The sequence below is a fragment of the Trichechus manatus genome, unplaced genomic scaffold (assembly GCF_000243295.1).
Source record: "Trichechus manatus latirostris isolate Lorelei unplaced genomic scaffold, TriManLat1.0 scaffold00002, whole genome shotgun sequence".
NCBI lineage: Eukaryota > Metazoa > Chordata > Mammalia > Sirenia > Trichechidae > Trichechus > Trichechus manatus.
The window spans coordinates 40,071,877-40,093,855 of record NW_004443938.1 but is presented as its reverse complement, the minus strand read 5'-3'; the positions used below and the strand labels follow the sequence as shown (position 1 = coordinate 40,093,855).

The 21,979-nt window shown below is 36.0% G+C and overlaps 1 protein-coding gene across 1 annotated transcript in view; it reads left to right on the top strand.

Annotated features, from left to right (window-relative positions):
- Positions 1–21,021, top strand: part of EYA4 (EYA transcriptional coactivator and phosphatase 4) — an 86,741-nt gene extending 65,720 nt beyond the window's left edge. The window contains exons 11-17 of the mRNA XM_023730078.1: positions 692–781; positions 6,485–6,543; positions 6,652–6,812; positions 9,962–10,076; positions 14,499–14,620; positions 16,631–16,731; positions 20,512–21,021. Coding sequence (XP_023585846.1) covers positions 692–781; positions 6,485–6,543; positions 6,652–6,812; positions 9,962–10,076; positions 14,499–14,620; positions 16,631–16,731; positions 20,512–20,592 — 729 coding nt within the window. The 3' untranslated portion in view covers positions 20,593–21,021. The remainder of the gene's footprint in view (positions 1–691; positions 782–6,484; positions 6,544–6,651; positions 6,813–9,961; positions 10,077–14,498; positions 14,621–16,630; positions 16,732–20,511) is intronic.
- Positions 21,022–21,979: the final 958 nt, after the last annotated feature.

Genomic DNA, 21,979 nt, shown 5'->3' with positions numbered 1-21,979 from the left:
CAATATAATTCAAATGCGTCAGTTCTTCCTAGATTACATTTATTGAATTAATGATTTTTTAGTTATCCTCCATTCTCCCTTCTTCAATTCTTAGTCATATGCAGGTTAGACCAAACTATACACATATTCAAAAGGAGATTCCTATTGCCTTGTTGATAAAAACGCAATTAATAGTGAATTGGTGGCTTCATACTCTACCATCTCTTCATAGCCCACCTCAAGATAATATTCTCTACAAACATGCAGTTTACCTACTTTTCTCCACTTCCTACCTCTGATTATTTGTCCTCATTCTTAAAAGGACATCCTTTCCTCTTTCTAAAAGCCTGCTGCATTCGTCAGTACCCTATTTAAATACCTTTCTCCAAAGGATTTCCCGTGGAGTAATGTAAACTGGGTCATGTGATATGACTAGCTTTCTTCCTCTTTCTGTCATGAGCTTACGACTTTATATGAAAATGTCTACTGAGCCATCTTTATGTGTGCGTAAATTTCTGTAAATTCGCAGATGTATCTGTACATTTGTTATGTCTTAAATCTCCCTTTGGAAATGCTCCTTTTCAGATAATTGGGCTGTCTTTTGAATCTTAACTAAAAATTCATAGTCTTTCCCTCCCACCACACACGAGTACATACTTAATAACTGTGGCTGCTGAAATTTTACCTCATTATGTGTGCATTTTCTTTTCAGGATCCCCCCATGGCTGTAACCCTTGGACTCCGAATGGAGGAAATGATTTTTAATCTTGCTGATACACATTTATTTTTTAATGACTTAGAGGTAAGCATTTAAAAAGGTAAGAATAGCTGTATCCAACACCTAAAACTCCTGAATGGTTTGTATATATGCAGATAACCTCGAGAAAACAGAAAGATGAAAATTTAGCTCAAGAGAACTGTAAAATTCCTGTCAAGGGGAAAAAATTGTATTTACAAAGATAAGCAGAAAGCTAAGTTGTATTAATGCATAATACATATTTACTGAAACATATTTAGAATAACAACAACAAAAATCTGTTAATCTCCTACATCGCAGAAGAGGTGGTCTAATTTGCTGTCCCATTCTATATATCCGCTAGACACTACTTCTGGTTCTTTTAGTCTGTTAACCTCAACCCATTTGGCACCTTTGAAATCAGTATTATCCTTTTCAGGTTACTAATCAGAATACTATTAAGTTAAATGTTAGACAAATATTCACAGGTACTATTTATAGTGATAATATGAATCATTAAAATTTGCAGATAATCTGAAACCTAATGTTACATTATCATTCCTCATTTCATCCCCTTCTGGATAAAACCATGCTAGATTGCATAGCACCTCTGACTGGTTTGAATGCATTTGTCTTCTCTTTTTTCTAACTTATTTTTCCATTTCCAACCTCAAATGTCTAAAATAAGAACAAGAGGAAAGGAAAGTAAAACCAAAAGCAAAAAAAAAGGATCTTAGGAAAATAGCCTCAGAGTAACTTAAGTACGTACTGCAGTGAGGCATATAGTATCTGTGCTAATGACCTGAGTAATTAGGCATTTAGAAGATAGAATTTAAAATAATTGTGTAGTTTGGGCACTAGGTAGAAGTATTGCTTGATTGAACATAACAATGCTGAAATAGAGACCCCCCCTTTTTTAAATGACATATTTAATTTTTTATCTTACAGTTTCCCAATGAAATAAAAGCATTTATCTGTAATAATATTGTAGAAGGATATCTATAATAATATTATGAAATTATTCTTACTGAGACCCCAATTTGTGCTACATATGTTATGTTGAACTTCCCATTAATTAATTTACATCCTTTTGAAGTAAATATATTTATTACAGTGTTTTTGCAGGAGAGAAACTCTAGGGCCCAAAAGCATAGGTACCATGTCCAGGGTTACCATCTAGCTAATGGTATAGCTGGGATTTTAACCCATGTCTGTCTGGCTCCACACATACCTCTGCCCCCATACTATGCTGAAATTAGTAGTTTGTGAGAAAGAAAGAAAAGCCAAGTTATTGAGTGACTATATTAAATAAGTCTTAAAATTGACAAGGTCTTAAACCCAGTTTTACTTTGATTTGAAATACGAGACTGCAATGGGTGTTTCAGTATATCCCATGAATGTATGTGCTGAAACTACTGTGTAATCACACCTTTTGTTATTTTCTCTGCAGTGAGTCATCATTTTTACTGGATAATAAAATTACCGTCTATTTCAAAGGGGTCTTTTTTCTTTAATGGACAATAGGAAACATCAGTGTTCTTAGGCAAGTTTTCCAGTTTTAGATAATATGAAATAATAATCACCTCTCTAAAACCTGATTTAAAGTAATCCTACTTCACATGTCTGTCTGGTATAAAGAATGATTTTATATATACATGATAATAGGAAACACATTTTAACCTTACTTGGAACTTGAATTTTTTTTTATATATACAGTGATAGCTTTTTAAGTTGATTTTTCTGTAAGTTAAGTGAATGATTGTCATTCTAAAGAGGATAATAAGATTATTTGCCCTTTCAAAGCTGTAAAAAGAAAAGAATAATAATGAAAAAAAAGAATCGTGATATGTTTTCTTTTTTCAAGTTTTATAAATTTTATTTCATTTGGTTATTTTTTAATAGAAGTAAATGGAAAAAATGACCCTTTAGTTTTTTTAGTGGCATGTTTGAAGCCAGATAGAATAAATTTACCACTCAACTTTTAAAAGAACACTAAAGTGAGAAGTTGAAAGTAGCATATGATCAATGTATGAATACCTTCATACATTTGAAATGAATATTGGCATATCATGTTATGGTCAGCTATGGTGCTTTTACAATTTTTATTTTGGATTAGATATTATATTAAATGTATCTTTAAAAAAACACCGGGCAGGATCTCTGGTAGAAAGTGAGACTGAGAAAATATTGCTATTGTTTTTCTATACTCTGATCATTTCTTTTTTGTTGCTGTGTTTTAGAATGTGATAAAAATTCCATTTGATTCCAACTTGAAACTTAGCTATCCAACAGTACTGTACTTGATCCATGAAGTAATTGACTCTGCATATAAGTTAAATGAACTCTCATTACACACATACACACACATACACTCTCATGAAGTGCCCAGGGACACTCAAAAGTTTATTATTAACTTAAGGGAGATAAATAAGCACTAAAAGTAATAAAGTGTAAACAATAGCTATCAAGATCTTCCAGTACAGTTACAAAGATACCTGCCATCCTTTCACATCTGAATTTAAAAGTTACTTAGATTTCACACAATTTCTCTTTCAATAAATCCCTTGCAGGCAAAGATTGCCATGGGCCCCATAACTGGAAGTAAAGTTATTTGTGCGTCTACTGACAAAAAGGAGAATTTGAGATGATATTTTTTATTTATTATATTTTTTTCCTTGTAGATTTAATCTCCAGGGTCCCTTTTTTAGCCTAAAAATCTAATTTGAGACTTAAATCCTTCAATAGATACTGCAACATATGTAGTAGCAGCTGCTTCTCACATAATTCCTTAAAAGATATAAATTTAAATCCTCCTAATAGACACTTCACTACATCCTGCCCAACTGCAGAGAAGCCAAATGTGCGCACCACTTTCTCTAAGATGAGGACACTCTCTGTTTAAATAAAATGTTAGTTCAGTTAGAATAACTTCCAGAAAAGAAGGCACAAGGGAGTGTGGAATCACAAAAGTGAGCAAAGACTGCTGTGAATTATAGCTGATAAATATCAGTGACAACTTTGTGGTCACCTTATATGCCAGTAACACAAAATTAAAGAATTTAAGATTAGTAACAGAATTATCTCAAATGTTTGAATGCTTGTACTGAAAATTGTTTAATAAAAGCCAAAACATTGCAGTGTTTTTAGTACTTCAGATCTGGGTCAAAATGATTCTTGCAAAATTCCTTAGAGCGAAAACTAATTGAAGAAAAATTATTTAGATTTTTCTAAAAATGTAAATGATTGAAGTTCAGGTTTCTTTCACTGGACTGTAATCCCCAGGCAGCAATCCAGAGAAAACAGTCAGAGTTAGCTAGACATAAATTTAAAGAGAAGTTAGATTTTGAAAAACCTCAAACATAACTTCAAATATGGAGTTCATGGTTCAATAAGTTTGATATACTGTTGTCTTTAGGGATAAAAAGAAAAAATACATTTTGGGGTGAACTATGTACAAATTAATCATACGAGTTAAGACTAGAAATGTCAGAAGAATTTCTCTGCAAATTAGGATGAGAAGGTATTAAATATACAAATCACTTTTAATTACCAGGGTAATTAGAAAAGATTCTTTCTCCCCACTCGTGATATAAATATCTTCTTGTAAGTCTTCACTGTCTAGGATATCATTATTTTATAGCACCATAATTAAATGATTTGGTAATTCTGTCAAGAATTATCACTTGCTTAGGCTTATGCCATTCTTCAATAAATAATTGTTGAAAAGTTATTCTATGCCAGATTGTACCTTAACCCACCAAAAACCAAACTCACTGCCACTGAATCAATACTGACTCATAGTGATCCTATAGGACAGAGTAGAATTGCCCGCTAGGGTTTCCAAGGCTGTAAATCTTTACGGAAGCAGACTGCCACATCTTTCTCCCTAAGAGCGGCTGGTGGGTCCGAACTGCCAGCCTTTCAGTTAGCAGCCAAGAGCTTTAAGCACTGTACCACCAGGGCTCTGATTGTACCTTCAAAAACCAAAAACCAAACCCATTGCTGTTGAGTCAGTTTCGACTCTTAGCAACCCTATAGGACAAAGTAAAACTGCTCCATAGGGTTTCCAAGGAGTGGCTGTTAGATTCAAACCACTGACCTTTTGGTTAACAGCCAAGCTCTTAACCACTGTACTACTAGGGCTCCAACTGTACCTTAAGTGAGAGTATATCTTGGTGATCAAAACATCACTCTCAGGGAGCTTCCAGACAGATTAAATTTTTTGCCTCCTTATCTAGAATTGTAGGTAGAGATTTATTTAAAAATTCCTAAACTCATGATTTGTGTAAATCATATGAAATTTTAATGTACCTGGATTTTCAGATTATTTACCAAAATTGTATTTATTGGGGTAGTCACTGAGTTTAATATTTTAAAGGAACCATGAGTCAACTAGTTCATCCTTAAACTGTAGCAGTATCTACTGACTATGTGTGGAAAGCTGGAGACCAGATATTACATATTTGATGATCAGATATTTCCAAGTCCTATCATGAATATAAATATTAATTGAAAAGTCTTTTTTAGTATGGCATTATATTTTTAAATTTAATGATTTTTTTAATTGAGTTTGAGTGGTAAGCACCTGTGTATGTCAGAATATGTGAGTATGATTGAAATAATTGGGGGCAGGGGGAGGGGTGGGAAAGAGACCCAAAAAGCTAAACAATACTTAATCTGAGGTTAGGGTAAGAGCTACATATTTTAAATGCCCTATCCAGATTCCCTCCAGATCCTTTGTTTGCCAATAGCTGTAATATTTTTCTGGAACTTTGCAGATTATTTGAAGGTTATAAGACTATTAAACCCATTGCCGTCAAGTAGATTATGACTGGTAGTGATTCTATAGGACAGAGTAGAACGGCCCCATAGGGTTTCCAGAGAGTGGCTGGTGGATTTGAACTGCCAGCCTTTCGGTTAGCAGCCAGGCTCTTAACCACTGCACCACCAGGGCTCTGTAAGACTATTAGAACAGCAAAAAATAATTGACTCTGTACAGAAAAGTAACCGTTTAACTTGAGCTTACTATAACTTAAAATCAGGTCACTTGTGTGTATACTTACCTAAAGTTAGTTTTCTTTTAAGAGGGTAAATCTTCATTATTTCCCTTTTACCTGTAAGTATTCTCTTCAGTTTAAAAACAAAACAAAACAATAAACCTGAAAAGGAGAGTAAGTCAGCCTCTCTGGTTATTATCTTTTTACTGTATGGTAGATGACTAGGACTTTTAGAATAACACCAGCATGGTTCTTTCATGGTATTCTGGCCCAGCTAAAAGCAGGAAGTCATGGAAACCTCACAGTACACCATGTGTCAAGCCCCTCCTTTTGCTGTTCAACGAAAAATAAGAGTAACGACTTGAGGTCTTCAGACCAGAATCATTTTTTCTGTCATCAGATTAGTTTTGCTTTCATACTTAAGTATGCAAAGAACAATGCCTGAAAGTGTAGAAAGTGATCACAAAGATTCAAAAGAGATTTTATCACCAATAATTTCAAGATTAAATCTATATTTTAAATTACTCTCAACAAACCTCCATGCCAGATGCTTTCAGGGCCCCTTTTAATGGCACTGTTCTGGATTTAGATCTTACAGAGTAGAAATGGTACCATTTTCCAACAAGCAGAAAACAGAAGTGAGATGATAGGGTGGATGGGCAAATGCTGCCATCTTCTGGCCGTTGCGTGGTCAACAGAAGATGAAAAAACCTTTAATTGTGGTGACAAACATCATTGAAAACACAAGTAACTTTTCCAATATTTTTAACAGGAGTGTGATCAAGTTCATATAGATGATGTTTCCTCCGATGATAATGGGCAGGACTTAAGGTAAGCCATGCCTTTTCAGTATGCTGTTTCCTACAGAAATTCAGTAATGGAGTTTTGCACATGTAATTACTTCTTTTATTTCTTTTTAATGTATTTTGGGTGTTGCAGTACCTACAGTTTTGCAACTGATGGCTTCCATGCAGCTGCAAGTAGTGCAAACCTTTGTTTGCCAACAGGTGTAAGAGGAGGGGTTGACTGGATGAGGAAGTTGGCTTTTCGTTACAGAAGAGTAAAAGAATTATATAACACCTACAAGAACAATGTTGGAGGTATGTGTGGCTTTTTAAATCTCATAAAGACGCTTTAGGCATAGGTAAAATTCAAACTATAGTTCTGTGTTAAAGACTATCCTACTGTAAGGTAAATCCTTGAGCACATGCTGAACGACACTGGTCTGGAATTTCAAGTTTCTTAGAATTGATGAGAAAAGAAATTAACTACAAAATAAAACATTCAGCTCTGTCAAAGAAATTGGGAATTTTTTTGTGAAATTTTGTGTGCCCAAATGTACTGTCAAGATTTATAGTAGGGAATTGGTTTGCCCTTCTTCAACTGGCATTTGGAATATTATCACACAGAGGAATTGATTGAATCAGCGGGAAGAAGACCGGTCCAAGAGGAGAGGCCCAATCATTGAAGGAGAGTTGTTAGCAGTCATTGCCTTTTTGGAATCCTATCAAAAATGAAGAGTGATTAGTGTCATTTTAAAGACTTTCAGCAAGCCTGTTTTATCCTTTTAAAAATTGCATATTATCCAACAGTATATGTTTCCCATGTTAGTGTTAACCGTAGTTATCATGGTTTTAAAAGTTCAAGTACTCTCTAGGTTGTATCTAAACCATTTTGTTCTTATCCATATATATTACAGGTGACATCAAAACAGGTCCTGTATGTACTTCTTGGCACAAGAAGCCTTAATGATCTCTGTTACTAGGATCAGTTTTAGGTCACAGGGTTCCTAAGATTAGTGATTAAGTCACCTAAGATTTTTTTCTAGGTTTTTAAGTTTGTTTCTCTTTTTAAAAAATGAAGAATGATTGTGGAGCGTAAACGAGAATCAGAACTGAATGACAGAGTTAAATACACCTGTGAGTGATTAAGAGCTTGGCTGCTAACCAGAAGATTGGCAGTTCGAATCCACCAGCCACTCCTTGAAAACCCTGTGAGGCAGTTCTACTCTGTCCTATAGGGTCACTATGAGTCAGAATTTACTCGATGGCAGCAGGGTTTTTTTGGTGCATCTATACATAGGTATATTCACATATATGTTATAGAATACAGTATAAAAAACTAAGAGCTGATTTTTTGAAAGCAGATCACCAGGCCTTTCTTCTGAGGCACTTCTGGCTGGACTCGAGCCTCCAACCTTTCTGTTAGCAGCTGAGTGTGTTAACCATTTGCAGCATCCAGGGACTCCCAGAATGTAGTGTAGTATAATAAATATATATATATATATATAATATATCACATATATATTTACATATATATATATTTTACACACACACACTTCTTGAGAGTAGGGCTGTGTCTCTGTTTGCCAGTACCTAGCGTTGAGACACATAATAGAAGAGAACATAAAAAGCATAAAATCATAGACAATATTAATATTATAACCAAAAGTGGCTTAGATATTATAGGATGGAAGACATTCATGTACAAATGAGAAATGGGCCTCTAAAAGCTACTGCTTTGGCAAGGTCCTAGGGGCACAGCTCTGGTTTCCTAATTCATTCCAATAGTCTATTCAAGACATTTTGGTAAAGTCAAATGAATAGATATTTTATTTAAAATCAATAATGGGCAGCATGTTTAACATTAAAATAAGTCTCCCTTTGGGAAATATGAATTAATTTTTATCATTCAGATATATAATAACTTCATTCTTAAGAATATTATTTGAATTATTTTAAAATTAATAAGATTACTATGAAATAATCATATATCTTAAAAAGTTTAAGCAACCACATGAGAGTCCATTTTGTATGATATGTGAACATCTCTTTATTGATAATGAGGACACGTGAGACTTGCTAGAAACTATGAATTTTGGTAAAAAATTTTCCATTTCTATATATGCCCCAAACCAAAAAAATCAAACCCATTGCCATCGAGTCGATTCCAACTCATAGTGACCCTACAGGACAGAGTAGAAATGCCCCACAGGGTTTCGAAGGAGCAGCTGGTGGATTCAAGCTGCTGGCCTTTCGGTCATTAGCTGTAGCTCTTAACCACTGTGCCACAAGGGCTCCCTATGTGCTTCCAGTATCCTGAAATAGTTTAAATTAAAAAACCTTCATCTTTAATGGATTTACATTATTTTGTTTGTCTCGACTACTAACCTAAAGATTAGCAGTTCAAAACCATCCAGCAGCACCGCAGGAAAAAGGCCTGGCTATCTGCTTCCATAAAGATTACACACAGCCAAGAAAACCCTATGGGGCAGTTCTACTTTGTAACACGTGGGATTGCCATGAGTCAGAATCAACTAGGTGGCAACGAGTTTGGTTTTTGTTTTTTTATTTTGTCATAAAAGCAAGATCTGGATCATTTTAAATAAAAACTTAGCGTACCTACCTCTTATCATAACAACATTGTAACTATGTCATGCACTTCAGGATTATAAACACGATGCTTACCTTCCTTTTACAAAGTAAAGTATTTGTGATAATTTTTGCACTAGTATTAGAAACATTCTACGAGCTATGTTCAGTAGTATCATTATTACTATTTCAAAGTGGAAATGATTGTGATTAATAAGAAATTAAACATTTTCAGGCAGCCAAATTATTTGAGATTTGACTTCCTAGATCTGGTAGACCCCATTTCTCCTCTAGACCTGTTGTATCACAGTTTCTTGGAGTGGGACCCAGAATTTTCAGAGCTCTCCAGGTGATTGGTATCTGCTGCACCAGACACTGATTTCAGTGGGGCAGACCGTGGCCCTCTTTTTCACTGTTATATCCCCAGTTTTTAGCCCAGAACCTGATGCCCAGAAGTTGTTCAATAAATGCCTGTTGAATGAATGAATGGATAATCAATTCTGAAATGAAGAATCAATACTGGTATAAATCAGTATCTCTCTCCGTTTCTGATATAGATTGGAATAAAAATTATTTATACCAGATATACCAAATCAAAACCAAACTCACTGCCATCAAGACAATTCTGACTCATAGCGACTCTGTAGGACAAAATCAAGTTGCCCCATAGGGTTTTCAAGGCTGTCATCTTTATGGGAGCAGACTGACACACCTTTCTCCTGTGGAACTGCTGGTAGGTTCGAACCACTGACCTTTTGGTTATCAAACAAGTGCTTTAACCACTGCACCACCAGGGCTCCTATACTAGACTAGGGAGGGCAAACTAGGTAGTCCAGAAAAAACTGTCTCTTAACTCAGCTTTGCTTTTGGTGTTGCAGGACTCCTTGGCCCTGCCAAGAGAGATGCATGGCTGCAGTTAAGGGCGGAGATTGAAGGGCTGACAGACTCCTGGCTAACAAATGCACTTAAGTCATTATCAATTATTAGTACGAGGTAAGTGATATCATCGCAGTTTCCATATTTATTGTGTTGAAGATGTAGTTCTAATAGCACAACATATATAAAAATGTTTCCTAGACTGTTTTAGAGTTTGAAGAAATGTAACAATTCACTGACCCCAGTGATGCGTTTCAATCTCACTGTGTTTATGTGTATGGTGTGTGTGTTAGGTGGCTGGTTGCTGCTTCTCAGCGTAACCAGGGGATTCCATCTCTCCACCTTTATCTCCTTCTAACCACTGGTAATCCCCACAGGAAGATCAAGTTGCTTCTAATGCAACAGGAAAGAGAGCATTTCATTGGTGGCAAAGTACAAGGAATGATGACAAAAACAAAACAATACTATCTATACAATAAATGCATGTTTTAGGCCTTTTAGGTTTTAATAGAAAATCTTCATAATTTAAATGCAACAAAAAGGCAAGAGATGGCCCATGAAAAAATTCTAACCTTTTTGTCTAACCTTTTTGTTGTTTGAACTGAACAGTGAAATTCTGACTTACAGTATAGATAAAAGAATTAAATAGATTTATAACTAGATAACAACCATGTGCCATAAAGGCTAATTAATAAAGTAATGTAAGTCTGAAAAGTGATAGCTAGTATGGGTGGAGATGAATCTTTGTACTGCCTAATCCATAGTTTTATTTATGAATTAGATGAATAAATAAAAGCATAGTTAGCAAAATTGTGGATAACACAAAATTCAAATTAAGAGATAATATTAGGACTGACTCAGTCAGGATAGAGACAGATCTTGGTAGGGTAAAAGGAGAGTCCAGTATTAAGAACATGAAAGTAAATGGTACGTATTAAATCTTGAATGTGGTTTTCTAACCATGTGGCACACTCGGGAGACGCACTGATAGCAAGGTGTCTAATGGAGAGGGGAGGGGGCAATAGCTTCCCTGTGTTTGATTCAAGAGGCCACAGCAAAATACTTTGCTCAGTTCGGGGCACGACATTCCAACAGGGACAATGACAAAGTTGGAGGATCCAGCGTCCAGCGGAGTGACCGGAGGGTTTTTAGAATGTGGAAACCAGGTTAAAGAAAAGGTTGGAGGGAGGAACCAGTGAATTTATTCTAAAGAAGAACCAGGTGTGGGGCAGGAGGACCAATTTCAACTGTTTGAACAGTTAGGCTGAAAGTAAATTAGATTTCTCATTGTAGCTGCAACGGAGAGAATTTGGACCAATGAGTCGGAAGTCTAGGAAGAGAGATTTTTTTGACTCCATGTAAAGAAGAGTTGTCTAACAATTAAAGCTATTTGAAAATAGGACGTGCTCTCTTGTAATCTCTGTAACTGATAACATGGGGACCAAAGATCGGGGAACTGGGACACGAGGACTCCTGAGCCCCTGAAATTGTGGGCAGAATGTGGAGGAATGTGCGTTTCTCTGAGTAGGAGATCCACAGCTTTCATTATCTCTGAAAGATGTTTCCCAGATTGTTAAAAACTGAAGGTTATTGCATTGGAGGTTTGGACAGATAACCTTAACATATCAACTACAAAGGTATGTGATTTTAAGAAGTAAAGGTATAGCAAGGAAGGGAAAAAAAATAAAGAAGTCAATGCATATTGAAACTTAAGTGTCATGCAACCTGCTAAGTTATTCACGTATTTTACCTTATTGGTAGTTTTACAGAGGGAGCCCTGGTGGCGCAGTGGTTAAGTGCTTGGCTGCTAACCAAAAGGTCAGCAGTTCAAACCCACCAGCTGCTCTGCGGGAGAAAGATGTTGGCAGTCTGCTTCCGTAAAGATTACAGCCTTAGAAACCCTATGGGGCAGTTCTGCTCTGTCCTGTAGGGTCACTATGAGTCAGAATCAACTCGACAGCAATGGGTTTGGTTTTGGGTAGTTTCACAAAATCCCTGAAAAGTCAGAATAACTAGATGCTTATGCAAAACATTGCTGAATTATTTATCAGAGCCTTTAGAAAAGTTTGTCTCTTGACCCTGATTCCTCTTATATGAATATAGTCGAAGAATGCAAATCAAAGATCTAGAAAAAAATTTATATGTAAAGTGGCATTATTTATAATATTGAGAAACTGAAAACAATGTAAGTATCTAAACTTAAAAGAAATTAAGGTACATCCACATGGTGGAGTAGTTTGCACACATTTTGTTTTATTGGAGAAGGGGAAATAATAGGCTATGTGATATAAATTAATAGTCTCATGATATAAGTAGATGAAACAAGTGGAATATAAAATTGTGTATGTGGCATGGTCCCAGTGGGAAAAAAAATATATACACTGACAGAAACACTGAAAGTAAATATGCAAAATGGAGAGAGAAGTTATTTCTGTATGATTAGATAATGGATTATTTTCTTTTTCTTCTTTATATTTGTCTGTATTTTATAGACTTTCTATTATAAATATTGCTTCATTTATAATGAAAAAATGAAGTGATGTAACTGAAGAGCTCATAGTGTAAATGATGAAACTGGATTTCAGAGCCAGATCTCAAGACTTAAAAAGCCTATGCTTTTGTTCCACCAAATTTTCGTTCTGTAGCATTTCTCTCTCTGTGATTTCAGACAGCATTGTATTTTGACAAAATAGTATGTAGAACCTTTAGTGCCACAATATAGTGACGTGTTTGTGTATTATTCTTAATAATCTCTCTGCCATTTTTTGGGGAGTTTTTCTTTGTGCTGATAGACAAGTCACTTTCTAGGTCTTCATTTCTTCCTCACTCAGATTAAGGATTGTATTGGTGATATTTATTTTATTTCTACCTCTAAAAGTCTATGTTTCTTTATCCCATGTAACTGATGACCTCATCACTTGCTTCTAGGAGTCAAAGCTCCTATTCAAAGCCAGACATCTACAAGAGCTAATTTAGAAATGATTGTTTTCAGAGGCTAGTTTATAATTGGTTTTGAATAAATTATAGTTTTTCCTTACAAATGATAAGTTTAAAGAAAATAAAACATAATGTTAAGTATACTTGCCGTGTATATGCATGCCGTGAAAAGTTAGCGTTCACGTTGCTGCTCTAAGTTGCCATTGAGATGAAGTTTCTGCTTTCAGTAGGATTCTAGAGAATTGTAGACAGAGTTGTAAAGAATATTTCACAGGTCCTCACAAATATGTAGTAAACATACAAAATACGACATAGAGAAAGGCTCCAGGGCTCTGTGAGTCTGAGTCCCAGTTTTCATGTGTGCACCTTGAACCCTTCGATGCAGGATGGCTCAATTTTCCAATAATCCAGAAAGGTCCATTCTTTATGGATCTCCCTCTCACAACCCCCAATCTCTTGGTGTTAACTTTATTCCCTCACCCCACCCCCAGTATGCTAACATGAAATAAACAGCTCTCAATTACAGAATAGGAGATTCTCACTCTCAAAGAGTGGGGCCTTTCACATGATTGAAACTGGGCTCATTAGGTGCATTTGCCGTTTTGTTGTTGTTGTGGAGAAGATTCAGGGATTCATCTGGTTCAGTAATAAATAAAAATTCTCTCCATTTCTACCTCCTCACAAACTATCACCTGTCAGCCCCTTGATTAGGACTCCGAGCTTTTGCACAAAACCAAAAAACTCCTTCTGCCCTCCCATCACATTCTTTCTGCCCATAGTTTCTACTTCTCAGGCCCTGTAAACCCTGGAATATGGAGTCCTATCACCAGAAAAAAATACTTGTAAACTTAGAGCTAAGCCTAAGGCTTATTCCCTTCCCCTAAGTAAGCCTTCCCATGACTGCTACTGGCTTTGGTAGGCACCCTTCTCTGACGTTCCATAGGGACCTGAAGATATCTTTATTATAGAACGTATTTCATATTGCAATTGTATATATACTTGCTTCTCTCCCTATCTACCTTACAATTTAGAGAGGAAAAAAGAAATGTCATTCAGCCATGACTTCTTTTTGCCCATTTTCTTCTACTTCCCCCTTTTTTTGGATGTATTCACAGCCACGGTGCTTTCCAGGTAGTACCAAAAACCAAACTCGTTGCTGTGGAGCCTATTCCAACTCATAGGGACCCTATAGGGCAGGGTAGAGCTGCCCCATAGGCCTTCCAAGGCTGTAATCTTTACGAAAGCAGACTACCATATCTTTCTCCCAGATCCAGGTAGTAAGCACTCCATAAATAACTGTTGAATACTGAAAGGTCAGCGGTTTGAACCCACCAGTGGCTCCGTGTGAGAAAAGACCTTGCTATCTGCTCCCGTACGTAAAGATTACAGCTCAGAAACCCTATGAGACAGTTCTACTCTATCCTACAGGGTTGTTATGAGTCAGAATTGACTCCACAGCACACAGCAACACACTGAAGGGTTAGATTACCATGGGCCCTTATTATGAATCGAGAGATCACAGTGACAATTTTAAATTTATTCTGCTAGAGCTTATTTATTATTAGAAAACAAATATATGTATGTATTTCCTCCCTATCTTAGGAGTAACTGCGTAAATGTCTTGGTAACAACCACCCAACTGATCCCAGCACTTGCGAAGGTTCTGCTGTATAGTTTAGGAGGTGCTTTCCCCATTGAGAATATTTACAGTGCAACTAAAATAGGTAAGAAAATTAAATTGTGTTTTGGGATTTTTTTGAGTGTATGTCTCTGTATGATCCTCTTTTTCATCAAATTTGCTCTTTGAGCATCGGGCAAATTTGGAGAGGTCGCAAATAACAAAGATCCTTCCAACTCACTGTGCATGTGTAAATTTTATGACAACTTTTGGCCAATGAAATTCTGAACTCCACATTTGGATAGTTCTGACTCATTCTTTTTATTTCATAGAGTAGTAAGGCACATGGTATCTAAATAAGATACAGTGTCTCTAGTCATAGTATTTAGTATTTTTGTGTATCTAATATTGCATCCTTACATATGCAGTAATCTAGATCTAAGATAAAAATACTATTTTGGCATTACAGGGGAGTTTCACATGCTTGAGCTAGTGTCCTTTACTCCAGAAAAAAAAGATTTTATAAATCAGAAAACATAAATGGAATTTTCATATCACATGGGTGGCTGGAAATCCACATTTCTAAAAATGTACAATGTCAGTCAAAGAACGACAACCTTGTTTTTTGGATAATGTCTGTCTATGTAGCCATCTTTGACTTTAGGTACATTTCACAGACTAAGACTTCTAATAAACTTTCAAAACCAAAACTTCATCAACTATGGCCATCTTGAAAGAGTGAAAGGAAAACATCTCTCCTTTTCCACTATTTGTCAAGGACGTGCCTGGGGAAATGGATGAGCTGTGTAATGTGCCCTGAAGGTCAGCAAACTTTGGCTCTGGCACCCTGACAAGAGCAGTTTAAAATCCTAAAATCCCCACCAAAAATAACCTGCCCTGGGCCTTTCAAAGGTCTAGTATTGGCACTGGCAAAAGGAGCCCCCACTTGCAGCTGTTTTAGGAGTACAATTAAAGAGAGCCAAGCATTCATAAAATAAATTCCACGTTGTCACAAACACTACAACTCAGAGCCTCAGTGCCAATCCCATGCACTTTTTACATGAACATATGTATTTATGCTAGCAGAATTTATATACAGGAAAATTTGATTTTGCATTTTGGCAAATCAAATAATTTTATACCAGCATAAGCATTTCTTTTAATAAGGACAATATTCTTTTTTATTGGCCAAATTGTTCCTTACTTATAATCTGAAAACACATTTTTATTTTTTTTTACTTTCAAGCTAGGATTTTTTGAAGTTGTGAACTATCAGATTAAAGAAAAAATGCAAAAGTAGCCATGACTGCATGAACATTCTGGGAATGAAATTCAGAAAGTACCAGTGTTTAAAGACAAAGAACATGTAGAAATTCCACAGTGATACTCCAGTAGTGCAGGAGCCCTGGTGGCTCAGTGGTTAAGAGCTCAGCTGCTAACCAAAAAGTCAGCAATTCAGATCCACCAGGGACTCCTTGGAAACCCTATGGAGCAGTTCTGCTCTATCCTATAGGGTCGTTATGAGTCGAACTGATTCGACGGCACCTAAGAACAACAACTTTCATATAGTGCAATCAGAGGATAATAGTGTTATCAATGCTGTGGCCCTATCAGACAGCACTCTTAGTACAATTAATCTGAGCAGACTAGCTCCTACCCACTTGAAGAAAGGAGTTGTTTATCCAAGTAATTCCACCTCCTAGTATTTCCTTTTTCCTTATAGGTGAATCTTCAGTTTTTCAGTCATATGTTCAGCTGGTTTGTCTACACTACTTAAAATAAATTAGATAAAACTGATATATAGCATTAAATAAACAAATGCTATTAACACTTGTGATTGCTTTTAAAATTGTTCAGATATTCTTTTGGTGGAGTAAGCATACATGCTTCTCTGGGTCAAATGCTTAACCCTACTGACTTTTTCAGAGTGTAAAACACATTTGTTTGATAATCTGCCCAAAGTGAAAACTTAATGTTATTCAAACATGTTTGTTGATTTCATAAACCCAGAAGTTGCAAGCTAGTTCAAGTGATGTTCAAGAGGAATTAACACTTTATAAATCTTTAGGTTACTGAATGCAATGGCTGGAGGAATAAGCAGTGCATTGTTTTTCAGGCAAGGAAAGCTGTTTTGAGCGTATAGTGTCCAGATTTGGCACTAACATAACTTATGTTGTGATTGGAGATGGCCGAGATGAGGAGCATGCCGCTAACCAGGTAACTTCACTCTGAACTGTATCTCATTTATCTTCCAGGAAAAGAAAGTTGCTTTGAACGAATAATGCAAAGGTTTGGCAGAAAAGTAGTATATGTTGTAATTGGGGATGGTGTAGAAGAAGAACAGGCAGCAAAAAAGGTAACCTGTCTCAAATAATGTTGGTGTGATCCTTCTAATGCAAGCCGTTTTGTTTGCATTCCTGTAGTTTGGCCCAGTGGCAGCTTGATAAATGATTTCAATTTATAGATGCAAAGCAGTGAGAGCATGAGAAGGTCAATACTTACATTCAAATAAACCATTTGGAGTCACGCATTTTTTTGCCTGAAATTTGATAAGAAATGCAGGAAAATTTAATTACATTTTTTGTGTGTGTAAATATGTGTGTGTGTGTGTGTGTGTATATACATGCAGATACATGTGATCCATAGATGATGTGAAAGGCCCAGTTCTTACCCTTTTCTTCATTCATCCTCTTTATACCATACATTTTGGGACTGCATGAAAGTAAGTATTAGTAAGGGTAGAATGAGTGTAGATTTAATAGCTGAAGTAAAAACTGTTGTGAGAGAATTTAAGAAAACGTTATTGAAATAGGATGTATTATTCAAGATCATTTTGTGCCAATTTTCCCTAGAGACTTAGAGGCAGTGTGCCTCACACCTTCTAGAAGAGTGTCTTCTGTTTTGGTGAGCCATCAGTACTTAATTGAAGCCAAGCAGATGGCCTTGAACACATTGGAAAGATCTCATAGGCCCTAGGTATTTAAATAAGGCTTTTCATCTGGCCCATATTTCTGAATAAGAAACCAAGGCAATTAAAAACCATTAAATGGTTGGCTCAAGATCAAAGGAAGAATGATGTCAGGCTTGACCACAGACACCAAAGTATCAGTCAGCACAACACTGAGCTCTGTAGCTTCTTTCACTGACTAATAGCAAAACATTGTGTAGCCAAGATAAAAGAAAAAGAATTTATAGAGCAAAACAAAATAATCATTAATTTTTTAAACAATGACATATCAGCCCGTAGTATTTTATAGAGAAAGACATTTCTCCATGTTCTCCTGAGGAGATTTCAAAGCATTATCTAATAAAGCCTTCACGGAATACTTGCATGTTCAGGAGTGTTTACCTGATTTCTATTTTTCAAAAAATTATCCATTTTCTGGAGAAGTTTATGGCCATAATAGAAAGAGAAAGGAAGTGATTTACGCTTCTAGTCAATTCAAATCAAGCAAAATGGAGAAAGAGAAACCACTTCCCCTTTTAGAAGGCTTGGTGACAGTGTTGGCAGCCATACTTGAAATTCCCCATGCTTTTTCATAATATCAAGAGAGGTGGTGCAGCCTCTGCCTCCCACAGAGCTACCTAGGTCTTAATTAACAATGTCAATGACCCAAGACAGCACACTGGACCCAAGGACATTCTGTGTGAGGTCAGGTCTGCAGCTTCAAGGAATACAACTTTCATTGCTGACTCCTACTTGAAATGCTTCCCGTCACACACCATTGAAATCTCTTCTGGAGTTTGTCAATGTCTTGCATCCATATTGTTTTGATTTTTCACATTGACACCATAATTATGCACAACGAATAGCAGTAAATTATGCAGCCACTGCAGAGAACAGTTTACATGTCTTTTAGCCTATGCAAAATTCACATATTATCTAGGTCTAGGATAATAAAATCCACTTTTCCAAACCAGAGGCAGTATATGCCTTTGAAAATTAAAACTTACAAAGTCTACCCCAATTATCCATGTTGTGAAAGGTAGACTTGGTATATGCTAATTGTTATACCTTCTGCTTTACACCTAAAACTTCAGGAGAAAAAGGCATGACTCCACGTGAGTGAGAACTTTGGTTAGAATGCTGTTTCCAAATGGTTGTGTTTATGTAGGTACAGTTTTGGTGATGGTGAAGGCTTATAATTCTGTTTTGAAACATAGGTGGTTGGTTTCTCTAGTACCCAAGATGCATGCTTTTCTTTGGATGTAGTTGTAATTGCATGTGTGGAAATACTAAGTCCTATTGTTACTATAAATAGATCTGAGCTGAATGAAAAAAAAAAGTTACTTCTAGGTGGAACTCGGCTTTAATTTGACCTAAAAACATACGTCATTTTGGAAATTTAAGAAGAAATCTCCAAGTTTAAGGATAATAATGTACAACAGCTCTCCTATAGAAATATATAATGCAAGCTACATATGTAATTTTAAATTTTCTAGAAGCTGTATTAAAAAAAGCAAAATGAGACAAGTAGAATTAATTTTAATAATATATTTTAATTAACCCAATATATCCAAAATATTATTGTCTCAACTGCTAATCAATATAACAATTATTAATTGCCATTTAATGCCTTTTTTCCCTTCTATTCTCAGTCTCTTTAAATTCACTGTGTATTTCATACTGAATTAGCCACGTTTCAAGTACTTAGTGGCCATATGTATCTAGTGACTACCATACTGGACAGCACAGAATTTTATAATAGTAATGATTAAAATGATGCCTAATAAAATACCTTTTCCGTTATATATATATGTGTATGTATATGTATTTCCATTATATGTATAAATGTATATTACACACACATATATTTTATAAGATGTCATTGGCTCAAACTTACAAATAATCTTTCTGCTTTCGTCAGTTGCTATAGCACAGGGTTTCTTTTTTTGATTATTACCTCCCAGTGGAGTCTTTTTAGCCTTTTTGTCCTAATCATTCCCCTCCATGAAATTCTAATACTACATATATATTGTTGTATGGAGTCCCTTGGTGGTACAAACAGTTAATGGGCCTGGCTGCTAACCAAAAGGCTAGAGGTTCAGGTCCACCCATAGGCACCTCAGAAGAAAGGCTGAGTGATACACTTCTGAAAAATCAGCCATTGAAACTTCTATGGAGCACAGTTCTACTCTGACACACATGGGATTCCCATGAATCAGAATGGACTCGGCAACTTTTTTTTTTTTTAAATACATATACTCTGACACACATAGGGTTGCCATGAGTCTGAATTGACTCAATACTATATAGTGGTATACTTGTATATCTTTTAAGGGTACAAGCCATTGTAATGTGTGAGGTTTTCTCATTCCCCAAGAATCCATTTGTGCCCCCTCTGGGGTAATATCTCCCCCCTGGAGAATGCATGTTAGAGTGCCTTCCCTCAACCCAGCCAGTGAAATAAATCAGATCAACTCTACTAGATTAAAGTATTAGCTACCCCAGACAAATAAAGTTGATCAGCCTGTATTTTTCCTACCTTATACAGTCCAGTTTCAAATTATTTTTTACTTAGCAAGGAACTAACCTTCTTTTCCTCTCAAGTAGACAAAAGACTTGGGCTTAGGGGGTTTATGGGTTGTTTTTTTTTTTTTGTTTTTTTTTACACGAGAGATGGACCTTTAGGAGTGATGTAGTCATTAAAACTTTCTTTCCATCAGCCAGGTAAGATTTCGATGCCCAATTTGCTTTCCCAGACATTGATATTGGCAATGCCACTTTTCTAGAATAAATATGTTACTTAAGAAATTTCATCATTTATTTTAATCATCATTAAAATCCAGTTCAGATCTATTTCTTTATGATTTTGACAATGCTCTTTTGATGCTTCCAAGCCTTCAAATATCATCAACCCTCCTTTAAATGCCCTACCTTAAACTTGGATGGACTACACATCCTGTGTGTACTGCTGCTTTGTGGATACAATAGTTATGATCTCTCTCCATTCCTTCCTCTTCTCTGTCCCCTCCCTCCCTCTCTTAACTGCACAGCACAACATGCCCTTTTGGAGGATATCAAGTCACTCAGATCTCTTGGCTCTACATCAAGCACTGGAATTAGAGTATTTGTAACTGTGTTCTCCAGCTGGAGATTCATTTTTTGTATTTCAAGTACACTGAATTTTTATGTGTGATTCAGTGCCTCTGGCTTTACACATATAAATTGTCTTAAAGGATGAAATCATATTTGGAATGAAAATTCCAGAATGAAGAATTCAGATTGCCGAATGGAATTAAACTTTAGTGCTACAGAAAGGAAGCTCTATGGTCTTACATTTACAACACTTTAATGATTTGGGGGAAAAAAAAAATCTGTGGAGGTTGCTGGTACACACCAAATGAGTCCTAACTGGAATTAACAGCTTTATCAAAGAACTCTCACCCTGGCAAAGCACCAACACACAGGCTCCGTCTGACAAGGTGGTATTCAACATTCCTCAACATGGGATCTCTTCTCAGCCCTGAGGTTTGAATCTGACTTTAGCCTACCTAACCCAGAAAATCTGAATTGGAATGCACTCAGACTGTATAAGGACAGTCCTATCTAGACCTGTAATTTGTGTAAATTATTGATGAAAATAATTTACTGTGACTTTATTAGCAGCTGACTTTGAAAGTGGATGCAATTTTTTCTTTCATTTGTGGGGGAGGGGCGAGGGAGGGAGAGTGGGAATATAATATTGTTTCTTTTTTTAAGTTTGGCAAACAGAATGTTCATATTGATGTGCTGTGCCTTAAATACAAGACAGCGTTTGTGTGTTACAATGTAACTTTGGTTAAAATCTCTGTAGATAATGAAAAACAAAAACCTTTGTGATTATTCTTCACATGACCAAATTTTAAATTCAAGCAATCAAAGCTTAATACTGCATCAGCAAGAAACTGAGTATTTGTTGCAATAAGAAAAAAAATAATAATAAAGGAAAGCTTGTGTTTTTATTTGGGTTCTTAATAATTCCAATAATTTGTATGAGGCAACTATTTGTGTAGAAGGTTTAGGCAAGACTGTGGGACCTTTACTTAGAAAGTGAAATGTGTGTTGAAGTCTTGAGTACCCTTTCTGCAATTTTACTGGAGAGAACTAAGAGCCATATTCATGATGACTTGCACTGTTTTGAGTTTGAGACTTTTTGATAGGTGTAAGTTGCATAGAGGATAATATTCTCATGCATATCATAAAATATATATATATATCACCCAGACATTCTCAGATATTTGTGTTGAATGAACATGGCTTAAAATAATGCTAAGTACATTTTTTTTCCTAATACCATTGTGAAAATGAGATGTCATCCATAGTTGAAGGCTGATGCCCCAGATGGCTTCCTAAGGAAAGTAAATCTACAGAAATGTTACCTAGAATATCATCATAAGATAAATTAGCAAGTGAGCCAGGCATTACTGAAATCACAAGAGTAAAATATTACCTGGCTCTCTGTTTGAACACATCAATCCAGTT